The 13,230-nt window shown below is 44.2% G+C and overlaps 1 protein-coding gene across 1 annotated transcript in view; it reads right to left on the reverse strand.

Moving 5' to 3' along the window:
* LOC308324338 (tectonin beta-propeller repeat-containing protein 1-like) overlaps nt 1-10,643 on the reverse strand; it is a 32,470-nt gene extending 21,827 nt beyond the window's left edge. Inside the window, exons 1-9 of the mRNA XM_080776380.1 lie at nt 10,526-10,643; nt 10,034-10,164; nt 7,500-7,731; nt 6,317-6,496; nt 5,901-6,023; nt 4,591-4,713; nt 2,143-2,317; nt 947-1,047; nt 573-674 (exon numbers count right to left, since the gene is read on the reverse strand). Of these exons, the coding sequence (XP_080632506.1) occupies nt 573-674; nt 947-1,047; nt 2,143-2,317; nt 4,591-4,713; nt 5,901-6,023; nt 6,317-6,496; nt 7,500-7,724 (1,029 nt within the window). The 5' untranslated portion in view covers nt 7,725-7,731; nt 10,034-10,164; nt 10,526-10,643. The remainder of the gene's footprint in view (nt 1-572; nt 675-946; nt 1,048-2,142; nt 2,318-4,590; nt 4,714-5,900; nt 6,024-6,316; nt 6,497-7,499; nt 7,732-10,033; nt 10,165-10,525) is intronic.
* Between the last annotated feature and the right edge of the window lie 2,587 nt (nt 10,644-13,230).

A 13,230-nucleotide genomic window follows, 5' to 3' on the forward strand; every position in this document is an offset into this window, starting at 1 on the left:
TTCACTTGACCTCAAATGCTAAGAATGTTAATTCAATAGCATAGTTGTTCAGACAGATACTATAGGTTCATTGTCTACCTGCTATCCTATCCCAGCAAGCATGGTCAGGACCTGGACAAATTAGTGTCGTCTCTGTTGTGGCCATGCAGATCAAGACTCCCAACCAAGACTAGTCACACCTGGCCCAGAGATGTATCACTTGATTTCAACCCAAATGAATTCTGCCCACTAAGACGGACGCTCCCTGGATGGATCAGAGAGAGTCCGAAATAGGCCAGATCAACTTGTCATGTCATAACTAGTCAGATCTGGCCCAGAATAAGCTGTATTATTTCAACTGGTGAAGACGTAAAGATCCTCCCCATATGGGCTGTGATCTGGCCTAGTCCAGGAGGACGTCATCATGACGTTATTTGGTTTGCTGGGTATAGTTTCTAATGTATAGAATGCTAGTTCCATAGCATGTTGTTTACCTGGTATCCTAGTCTATTTTAGGGACACTGTTTTTCTCTCTGCACTTGCTCATTAATGTGAACTGCATTTCCCATGATGCCGCAATCCTGCAGGGTTACCTGGTCGTTGAGTCCCACGTCCACCATCATCATCTCGCCTCCGATGCTGATCCACCCCGAGCCGCAGGGGTTATGGGAGTTCACACCGCGCCTGAACCACACCTGCACGCACGCACGCATCCATGCACGCACGCACACACAGACACGTGGGTACAGACACACATGTTAAATGGTGATGGTGTAAATGGTGCATTTATATAGCACCTTTATCCAAGGCACTTTACATAGATTATGTATTACATTCACACACACATTCAAAACCGGGAGGCATAATCTTCCATTATTACCGCACACTGTCAAGTCTGATCTCTCTCTAGACAGTAAATGGGTTAAAGTACTACAGTTTGTTATCATTTTGATGAATAATTTCTCACCTTGAAGTCCTTGGTGACGACCCACACCACACTGATCCCCACGGACACATGGAGAGCCTCCACCTCCTTCACTGGAGAGGACACCTCCGCCCATGAGGTACCTGAAAACATATGGACATTAACCCACTGAAACCACCTCCACCTGGAGACACCTCCACCCATGAGGTACCTGAACACAAAGAACATTAACCCACTGAAGACACCTCCACCTGGAGACACCTCCACCCATGAGGTACCTGCACACAAAGAACATTAACCCACTGAAGACACCTCCACCTTAAACCTCCACCCACAAAGTACCTAAAAACATATGGACATATAACCACTGAACCACCACCTCCTTGAGACGAAACCTCCACCCACGATGTACCTACATTATATATGTATTGATTTTGACAGCAAATTTTGATTTAATTTTAGTCAGCATCTTTTGAATAAAATTCCATTTAGTTTTAGTCATATATCACGGTCATCGGATTAAGTTTTAGTTGACTAAATACCATGAGATATAAGTCAAATGTACAGATGATTCAGTCAACTAAAATGTATTTTGGCGGGCCGCGACGGTGTTGAAATGTCTGATTTATACTCGGCTGTGTGCCGAAAATAGCAGATCTACAAGCTCACAGCGTATCGTGCTGCGAGTGTGACATGCACATTGTGAGCTTGTAGATCGGCTATTTTCGGAGAGTGACACATGCACACAACCAAGCATGGAATTACTTCCATGGCTCTCTTCTCCACTAGTCCCTCCCCAACATTTTATTTTGGCGGAATTGCCAGTATATGTTTAGCCATTGTTTTAGTCATAGCTTAGTTTTATTTAGTTTTCGCCAGTGAAAAAAAGGTAGTCGACGAACACGTCATAGTTTTAGTCAACAACAGGGACAGGACACTGCTAGCAATCAAAGGATGCTGCAGCTTTAACCAAACATGTATACTTAGTTATACATCCAATTGCCAACAAATAACAGATCTACAAATCCCCACTGTTGTACATTGAATTAAAGATGGGTTAAACGTTGTGGAACAACAAATCAAACTGGGTCTGGTACAGTCAGGAAGTATTTACCTGTGGGACCAGACAGTCAGGAAGGATTTACCTGTGGGACCATCCAGTCAGGAAGGATGTACCTGTGGGACTGTCCAGTCAGGAAGGATTTACCTGTGGGACCAGACAGTCAGGAAGGATTTACCTGTGGGACTGTCCAGGGACAGTCCGTTCCGGGCCAGCATGTTTCCGTCCCAGAGCAGAGCCCACAGCAGGTCTCCTGGACCGGCCGAGATCTGACCCACCTCCCTGGGGACCTCCACCTCCTCCCAGTTGCTGCCCTCTGGGACCCGGGGGTGGATGCCCTCCCTAAAATACACCTGCAGGTAGGCAGACAGACAGACAGACAAATACATACATATATTTTTAATACACTCACAGAGTGGGACATGCTGTACATGTTGCAATATTCAATAATGATTCAATAACTATTCCTGAAACATTCTATGTCCAGATGTTTGTTGTCAGGAAACCCGACATTGTGATAAAAGTGTCTTGTCAGTCTGGACATTCTGACAATATGTTTCCCTTGGTAAAACTACATGGGGTTGTGCTGCCCTCTTGTGGTGAATAAGTGAAGTGAATCAGATGCTGGACTGTAGACTGGTTTAGTGGATTGTCATCCATAATAATTATAGTATAGGGCTGTCAAATGGTGATAATAAAAACCATCAGATTAATCACGTCTTAAAAATCGATTAATCATGATTAATCACCATTCGAACTATGTCTAAAATATGCCATGTTTTTTGTTGGTATATTGTTGTGGGAATAGAAAGGCGGACAAGTTATGTATGTAACTTTTCCCCCATCTAGGGCTGAATATGACTTCTCTTTCCATCTCGTTTTTAACTATCCAGGGACGTGCACACATAGACATCAAAGCCCCTGCCCTTTTACCCGTCTGTAAAACACCTGCCCTTTCCAGACCAAGAATGCAGCATTTACTATGGTGAAATAAATGCCAAATGCTCTCCTCTCCTTTCCATATGCCATACCCGAGAATTGCTTTTTTTCCTGAACTCTCCTGACCTTGAACGCAGCATTTTGCATTGAAACAATTTGTTTGGAAATCCATGTCACATCGCCCCATCTCCAGTAGCCAACGAGTGTGGGGGGTTGCGCCCGGAAAACAGCTGATCTACAAGCTCTCAACGCGTCGTGAGCTAGTTTATCGGCTATTTTCTTCACCCTCTTGTGGGATTTCAGCCGCTGCCTCTCCATAACACTCTCTGCGTGTCCCTGGATCTATCCTATCAGCCATCAGATACCAGAGCGATGACTATAGTGCAGAGTGGAGGGGATGTATGGGGCGCGTCTTCTACTCATGCATTCATTTATTGTGTTAACATTTTTAGTCTAATTACTTTCACAACTAGCTCAGTTGTTATTTTTGACAGCCGTGTATAGAACATTGCATTGTTCATGATAAAATACGGTTACCACCATTTTTTTCCTACTCTAGTCTGTGTCTCATAGGAGGGCTGTGAGCGGTTAAGAAACCCGTCCACCAGGGGGGACATCATCGTTGGGCATATTTTCTTTTTAAACAATACTTTTTTTAAACGAATATTTAGATTTGTATTATCAACGATGGATGCCATTTTCGCATTGCAACTTTTCAGGACTAGAAGGCCTGCGGTTTGTATTAGCTTCCAGGGTCGCTGAAACAACATATTTGAACACGGAGGTCGGCGGCGGCCAAATACATCGTTTTTGGGGTCCTTGACATGAAATAGTTTGAGAACCACTGAGATAGAAACATGGGTATTTCAGAAAATTGTCGGGATTCAGAAGAATTTTTTAAATGTTGACGTCAGGCCTAAATGGCTTAATAATAATGGCCAAATATAAACACTCTCCAGATCACCAGTCAGCGTACAGCTGTGTGCTAAAAAACATGAGCTTGAAACACGGTGGCTACGACGAACAACATGAAATATGCATATGTATGACATCTAAGCTGCACGTACGGTGAATGAGCTGAGTGGTCAGCACATTGTCCAGGGTGTGTAATGTGACCACAGGGAGGAGGGTTTTACACACACTGCTGTTAGGTCGTTGTTCCTCATCAGATTGACAGGTTTGTACTTTGTACTGAGATGGTGTGTTTTTGCATGGAAACATAACCTGGGCAGCATTCCTTTTCGGGTTTATGATCCGGTTGGGAGTGGATGATATCGCTACGTCATGTTGTAGTCATTGTTTTGTAGTCATCAGGATGATATCACTACGTCATGTTGTAGTATTGTTTTGTAGTCATCAGGATGATATCGCTACGTCATGTTGTAGTCATTGTTTTGTAGTCATCAGGATGATATCGCTACGTCATGTTGTAGTATTGTTTTGTAGTCATCAGGATTATATCGCTACGTCATGTTGTAGTCATTGTTTTGTAGTCATCATGATGATATCACTACGTCATGTAGTATTGTTTTGTAGTCATCAGGATGATATCACTACGTCATGTTAACATATTAACAGCCCGGGCTACTATTTGGTAATATACGGTACCCTCTATAGTGAATATGAACAAACAATGCCTAATCGTCCACAAACCTGTGTGACTGTGTGCGTGCGTGCGTGCGCGTACCTGTCCTTGTTGGCTCACAGCCCACAGATAGGGGTATTTCCCAGACTGGTCGCTCATCTCCCAGCCTCCACAGCTGATGTCACACAGGGGGAGGGGCACTTTCTTAGGGTGGTCCAATGGGATCTGCAGGGGGGAGGGGGTAAGTGAGATGAGGGGATACGTGGGTTAAAGGGGAATACCACTAGCTGGGTCCCAATTCGTTTAAAAAAATGTTTTTTACATTCGTTTTTTATCAGCTTCAATTTCCTGGGCCCCTACCAGGGCCCAGGAAATTATTCTCCGTTAATGTTCCTCATAGACATTTCAAAAAGTATTTATTTAAAGACCTTTTAAGCCTCGTACAAAGCCAACTCTTGTCATGACAAATCATGACAACAAAGAAAAAGAATTGGGCCGAACAAATAATTAGAAAGAAGAAAAAAAGGGCAGGTTACAACACCTTTTTTGTTGTTTTTCTTCTTTGTAATTATTTGTTTGGTCCAAAATATTGTGTTTGTTGTCATGAGTTGTCACGACTCGAGTTGGAATAATTACTTTTTGAAATGCCTATGGGGGGAAATGCATTGGGAATCATTTCCTGGGCCTGGCGTCGTCATGAAAGGGGGCGGGACTGCGACACTTCTATGACATTTCATGTCAAGGACCCCCGGAAATATCTCTATTTGGCTGCCGACCCCCACCTGAAAATATGTTGTCCCAGGAACCCCCCCCCAGAAGCAAAGATTTGCGTCACATTTTCACGATTTTTCATGCAGAGCTACAAGCTTGAGCATGAGCTTGTAGATCTGCTATTTTTCAATAGCTAAAGTGTAATATAATGCTTAAAACTCCAAAAGGGGTTCCCGTCTAGAATGGGGTTAAAGGGATATTTCACTTTCAAATAACACATATTAAACACCTGTACACTATACAATGTAGTCTGACAGCGCACCGCGGGTTCGAGTCCCAATCCCGACGGCCTCTGCTGCGTGTCACTCCCCATCTCAGCTCTCTCCCCATTTCTGTCCTATCAATAATAACAGCATAAAAAGCCCCAAAATAAATCTTAGCTGCTTACGGAGCTCGCCTATTGGCTCCTTCCTGCAGCAACGCAGGCGTGCCGTTAATGACGGTAACTCATACCCTCTTGTGTAACATTGCTTAATTGTTAAATTACGGCAGACCCAGCAACGACTGGCGGTATGAACGTCTTTCATTGGACTACTGACCTTGGCCCACCATCATCATCACACACATGCACGCACGCACGCACGCACGCACGCACGCACGCACGCACGCACGCACGCACGCACGCACGCACGCCCACCCACCTTTGCCCACGTGCCCTGTGCCGTGTATCTCCGGTATCGGATCCATCGCCTGCGACGAACACATGACCTCCACGTCTTCTCCAACGAGAAACTGGCCGGGAAATCCACCGCATACTCCCATCCCTGGAGAGGACAGGTTAGTGTTTAGTACCCCCATCCCTGGAGAGGACAGGTTAATGTTTAGTACTCCCATCCCTGGAGAGGACAGTTTAGTGTTTAGTACTCCCATCCCTGGAGAGGACAGTTTAGTGTTTAGTACTCCCATCCCTGTGGAGGACAGGATAGTGTTTAGTACTCCCATCCCTGGAGAGGACAGTTTGGTATTTAGTACTCTCTTCCCTGGAGAGGACAGATTGTTATTTAGTAGGCAACTCTCATCCCTGTATGCGTGCGTGTGTGCGTGCGTGCGTCCTCACCCCGGTCTGGCTGGGGTCTCCAGAGGTGTGGTCCACGTACCAGTCCCCCTCCCACTCCCAGCTGAAGGAGGGCAGCTTGAAGCTGGCCAGAGGCTGTGGCGTGGTGCCCGTCACGTCGCTCCACGGCCAGCGGTCCGTGGGCAGGAGGACGTCTGTGAAGCCGTCCACCGGGTTCCATCTCTGGGGGAACATATACATGGATGGAGGGACAGACTCTCTGGGCCAACCAGAGAAGAGTTACGACATTGAGGGGGCAGAAAACCGAGCGCTCCGGCGCTGTTCATGCGGCCTGAACTGAGCCAAGCTGGAGTTGGAAATGCATTGTTTTCAACGAGGACGACGCAGATAAGAGCTATTTTAAGCATGTGTGCAACATGCTAACTGTTAACAGTTTTTTACAGTAACAACTAAAGTCTCTTTAATGTTTATGTTGTACAATTACTACGAAACAATCATTAAAGCTGGGCTGCTGCCCTGAGTCCAATGCATTTCTGCCTACTTCCGGTCCAGGACTTGGCCCAGTTGGTTGTCCCCCACGCTCAATGCGTAGTCTATGTAGGAGAGCCATTGGACTGGCTCCATGAAGTGAACGCAGTTTGCGTAACTCTGTCTATATCTAAGGCTCTAAGGCTCTATCTAAGGTTTCAACATGCATGGACGCACGTCACATCAGGGATGGAGGAACAGACTCGCAGAGGCCCCAGGGTTATCGTTTAGGCCCCACCACCACCACTACGACCCCATGTTCCAGGACAGATTGTTCATTTCGTTGACTAAAACTAATTAAACATGATGAAAAATGTCCGACTGCCTTTTCTCACTGACGGAGACTAAGACTAACGGAAACGGGACTCAGCCCGGTTGGCTGGGACTGTAACTTTATCGGTAGCATATGGGTGGCTAATTGGCTATGGGTGCAGGCTTTAGTTCCAACAGACTATTGATCCGAAACCTCAATCCTAACCTAACCCTAACCGCTAGGCACGGGAGCAGCGCATGTCGGACCATCGCTTTTTCCCATCGCATGTCCCCCCACTTCGGATCTTCGGTGTGTCGGGAAAGCGTGCGCACCCCGGTGTGTGTGGGGTGTGTATATACCTGCATGGTTTATAGGGTGTGTGTGGGGTGTATATACCTGCATGGTTTTAGTACGTCTACTCCGGGTACCGTATGGGGGTATTACCTGGTTTTCGTAGGTCTCCTCCCGGTAGCGTATGGCGGTCTCGCTGGGCAGCAGGTTCAGGTAGACGCGGTGGTCACAGCCAACGCCCCAGCTCCGCCCCTTCCCCGCCGCCACGCGCTTCAGCTCCAGCAGACGGTCGTCTGCGCGCTGCCAGCGCCCGCTGGCGGTGGACAGGCTGTAGACACGGCCATACACGTCCACCGCCCACAGCAAGGTGATGGGCATGATGCTGCTGGAATAATAACAATCATAACGTTAACTAGAACTGCACTCTGTCGAGTGCCTACTTGCATGTGCGTTGCACACAAGTATAGGCCATAAATGGCCTACTAGTGCGTAAGCAGAGTACTGTCGACCCCTATGGACTTTCAAATCTCAGCCTCTCTGTAAAACATTGAAATTAAATACTAAAGTCGGCTTATAACTGGCAGTGGTGACGTAATTACGATATTATGTTTCAATATTGGTTGGGTAAACATTGGGTTGGGTAAGTTGTACGTTGAAAGTACTATACTGTGGTCGGCTGGCTTTTTATGCGTATGCTCGGAGGTATATAATATAGACGTATAATTAAGATATGTATATCAATGCCAGGTTATAGCTGGCTTTTAATGGTGACGTGATAAAGATAGGTTTCAGATTACATACATGTATACTTAAGTAATAAGCCACGAGAGGTCTCAGGTTACCGGGTATTTTACACTGGCTGGGGGCGTAGGCAGCCGAGGGTCTTTATATGTTGATGGTGATGCATATCCTCAATAGTACTTTGGAATACATTGGGATAAGGATAGGCACTAATAAATAAGCTTTAAGCTTCTGCCTATGCCTTTTCAATCACCTAAATAAAGTAAACTGTTTTGTGTAATGTCTCCCTCTGAAAGATCGAAATAAACTATTCATTCATTCATACGCATAAAAAAGCCAACACGACCACAATACTTGCGCGCTCCGCTTGCACAAGTACTAACCAGTAAGACTTGCCATATATAAGCGTATCTTGAGTGTACAGGGTGTGATGAGGTCAGGTCAACAGGTCAGCTCCATATATGGAGATCTAAGGGTGGCAGCGGGGGCTGCCACAGGTATCCGTCAAAAGGGACCAATCGAAAAGGAAGGATGGATGGATGGGGAACGATCAACATTTGGAATGTCAGAACAGGTTCTAACATACATCCAATATCCATATACGACATCAGGGATCTCCATATATGGGCTTAATGGTGACAGCAGGTCACATTTACTATGGCATCAGGGATCTCCATCTATGATGATGTCATGCGATGTCACGAGACCTGGGCACCAGTATATGGGGCTTTCCCATGCAGAGGATTTTGAGTGATACACTGACTGACTGGCGGGAAATGCATGATTCCATAGTTAACTGTGACTTTTGCAGCGGTTATCATGAGACTCACAAAATTATCATATATTGGAATTCCCAAATATGGGCTTAATATTGATCACAGTCAGAGGTCTCATGGCCATAACAGGGATTGTATTAGGCCAGGGTATCAGCTGGGAATGCCCAACTTTTGGATGGCAGGTTTTGTAGCGGGCAACGGTTTGCGGAGCGGTCTTGATATCGGAAGGTCACTACTCACTATAGTTCGTATCCCCGGACCGGCACGTTAAAATGACCACGCCCTTCATGGACAAGTCATTGAACCCCCACCATGAAATGTTCTATGAGCAGGGCCTGGCTGTAAACAAGTTATTGAGCTTAATCCAGTTACCCTGGGTAAACATAGTACCTTTCCTTTCCTTTAACAATATTAGATATTAATTGTGAAATGTTCAATTATGTTCTAATCATATACTTTACATTAGCTTTACATATACTTTACATTAGCCTAATCATTTAGACCAATAGACCTTCATCTATTAACAACCCGAAAGGTCAACTTATTGAAATAATAATGTTGGCAAGTTTATTAAGTTTTTCAAATGAAGATACCCTTTTTAATATGCCTATTCTATAACTAATTTCACATCGGGGTGCCTGCATGCACATGTTGTCTACTTGAGCACTTTACATCATTCCACACTGCCAGCATTGCATCACAGAGACTGCAGTGACAGATCTACATATCTAATCCGCTGTACTGTAGGTTACACAGCCGAGCCTACCCTGACTGGCACGTCCTCACGACTATATACCGGTCCTGTCCCGTTACTGGTTACTTATACAGGGCATAATTCGGGGACAGGCTGCTACACAAATGCATGTAGCCTAATTAATTCACCATGAATAAACATATAAGGCTATATGGGCTATAATATCAAGTCTATAGTCGACAGGGTTGCTGCAGCAATAGGCTTTAGCATATGGCAGCATAGTCGATATTCTACTCAGGTTTCACAATATTTCCACCGTGGCTTCAAAGTTCTATGGCTGCGTGCGATACTGCGATGTATTCATTTACATTTTGCAGTTTGTTTAAAAGGACACATGCAAGCAGGTGTGTTGACGGTAGCCTAATGCTACACAAGTCATTTTAAGTCATATTATACTATAGTAGGCTATAATATACCTGACTATTGCTATCCGATCCTCGTGGGCATTCAGTGGAATATCATGGCATCAGGTGCGACAGACAGACAGGCTAGGCTACACCTCATCAAACACCATCTCCATCCATCCACGCACCTAGCTTCTTGCAGCCTGCATGGTGCACATTGCACAGTGCGCACGCACGCGCGCGCACACACACACACACACACACACACACACACACACACACACACACACACACACACAGAGAGATCCGATGTCAACAACAAACAATACATGATATTAAATGATCACTAGTCTTCTACACACTGCGCCGTGCATATAGGGGGATTGTACCAGCACGTACACACACACACACAGCAGCAGTAAAGTCGGCTGTAATCTCTTTACATGTACAGGCTATCCATGTCCATATGGGACGGCCGGGTGGTAGCCTACATGGGAGCTATATCTAAAATAAAACGCTATATATGCGAAGTTATATAACACCGTTAAAACGGTCTCTACTTACGGTGTGACGGCCGTTTATGACGCACCGAAACGTGCGCGTGAAATAGCGTCATTTGTAAACATTCCTGAGGTATTTTTTTAATTCCCTTTAGAATAAAGCAGAGAGGTGATACGCTCTCTACGCTGCTGTCTGCACTCTCCGACAGACACTCACACAGGAAATGGGAGTGAGCCGCCTCGTCCGATTGGTCGACACTCTGCAGGTGGCTGTGGATCCGCCGCTGTGATTGGCTGAGCGGTCGGTGGGTGGGGCTGGTTTGGTTTGCAGGCAACATTGCATGTTTCAATAATTGATTGTCAGACTCCAGATGAATTATTGAAGAGTAAAACAAACTAACGGTTGGTTTCACCTGTTAGACAGCAGACTGTAAGGCTTCACTTTAAGATGTGACGATAAGACTTTATTTTTTTAGCCCCGTGGGGGAAAGTTCAATAACATATACGGTAAGTCAAGGGGCATGAAAAGTACTAGGCGTAAGGCTAAAATTATTTAAAAATATATAAAATATAAATTAACAGAGTTGAATAGACAGTTGCAGTTTTGCACATGTTATGCCCATACAAACAAGTAAATACAATTATAGGAAGGAATATAAACAAAATAAAGCAATTTTCATAATAATGTATTATAGATTTTAGCAATCACTCTCCTTGAATAATATATGGGGTGCTTTGATCATCAGGCTGATGGCAACACGCACGCACAGACACACACACACACACACACACACACACACACACACACACACTGTGCTGCTGCTGGAGATACATTCAATACCAGGACTATAGTCTACTATTGTTTCTCAAAGTGCAGTCCGGGACGCGAATACGGGTCGAATACGTGTTTGTAGATCAGCTTTTCCTATATTTTCCATATTTTTACCTGCATTTGCCCAACATAGAAAAGGAAGCCATGCTTCAGTATCAGACAGATTATGTCCTATACATATTGGAGAGAGAGAGAGAGAGAGAGAGAGAGAGAGAGAGAGAGAGAGAGCTTTGCATCATGTGATGTCTTTGCTATTACATCCCAAATACACCTGATGTTGTTTTTGTTGACATCAGTCACAAGGAGGTACTGATTCTGGAGGTGAGCTGTCTTTGATTTGTACATGGACCATGAAGGCATTCATAAATAAAGTACCAACCATTATATGGTTATATGGTATATCGATGTAGATTTACCATACTGATATAACTGACCATGAGTGGCCTAAGAATAGCCGGCATGACAAAGAGCAAAGCCAAACAACTTGCCCAAATACTGTTCTTTTTCGGCTGTTATAGGCAGTTTGTCTGCGTGTGGAAGAGGTGCCATGTGTATCCTTGAGTGAAATGTTGACCCCGTCATATTTGTTTCCTTGTAAAATGAATTGTAATTTATGGATTCAAATAAATAACTAAAATGTGTGTGTGTGTGTGTGTGTGTGTGTGTGTGTGTGTGTGTGTGTGTGTGTGTGTAACCTCATCAAGGGATAAGAAAACACTATCTCAGAAACATTTCTTTCCATTGTCGTGTTATTTATTTGTTATAACAACAAATAAACAGTTTACATCAGCTACGAAGTCATAACAAAACAATATATTATTATTACATTTTAATTCCCTCTATGTCAGCGGTAACTGGAGTGTGGTGGTGGTGGTGTTTACTGCCCTCTGCTGGATTGTTTTAGACAGGACAGGGCCAGACAGGGACGTTTTGGGGTTACATAAACAAGTACTCTTATCATTCTGATCGATTATAGTCCTCCTGGTGCCTATGCTTTTTGTTTTCCTACATTTCTTCCCACAGCTCAAAATAAAAAATAAAAAAGCCTGTTTGCCATTGAATAAAGCTGACGAGGGTGCAGTCTTTTCCATAATCCAAAGACACATTTAAGGACATGTACACATCTGTGTTTCTCACGGTAGGCCTATAAACACCATCAGGAAATGATGCAATGATGAAATACAAATCATTTGTATTGTTTTGTTAAGTAAACGACAGGGCTAAGTTACATACTTTACACATCTAATCATTTTCTAAAAGGACAAGACTTTCTTCTTAAAACAATAACAGACTGTTTAATATTTGTGGGTCCTTCTTTCATGTTTTGAGAGAGAGAGAGAGAGCTACTGCTCTGTTTCGAGACGGTACTGCCCCTTTAATAAGTCTTCCTTCCTGTGCGCAGCGCAGAGAGGCGTTCCAGTCAGTGTTGCCACGTCCGCCCGTTATAAGCGACTTTGGGCTTACTTTTGTTCTATACAGTTGCTTGCTTGGAAATACTATTGGTAGACAGTTTGATTGATTGATTGATTGATTGATTGATGGAAGTACAAGTACTCATTAACAGATTGGAGAATTACAGTACATTTCAAGCACAACTCAATACAAAACTGTTAACCGTGGACGACACCATAAAGCATTACACTTGTTTACAATAGGGTCCACCATGTTCAATTCATCATAACATTTAGAGACGTACAAATATACAGTTGTGACGCAGCAGTTTTTTGGGGGGCTTGTTTTTGATTGATTTCTTAACAGTTTGTAGAACTGCAGTAGATTTCAAGTACAACTCAATACAAAACAACTGTTAACTGTGAGTGGACGACACATAAAGCATTACACTTGTTTACAATAGGGCCCACCATTTTCAATTCATCAAAACATTTAGAGACATACGAATAATATACACAACTATATTGTTTCTAAAGTGTAGTTGT

Source organism: Protomyctophum bolini (genome assembly GCF_963924005.1).
Source record: "Protomyctophum bolini genome assembly, chromosome: 11".
In the NCBI taxonomy this organism is placed as follows: Eukaryota; Metazoa; Chordata; class Actinopteri; order Myctophiformes; family Myctophidae; genus Protomyctophum; species Protomyctophum bolini.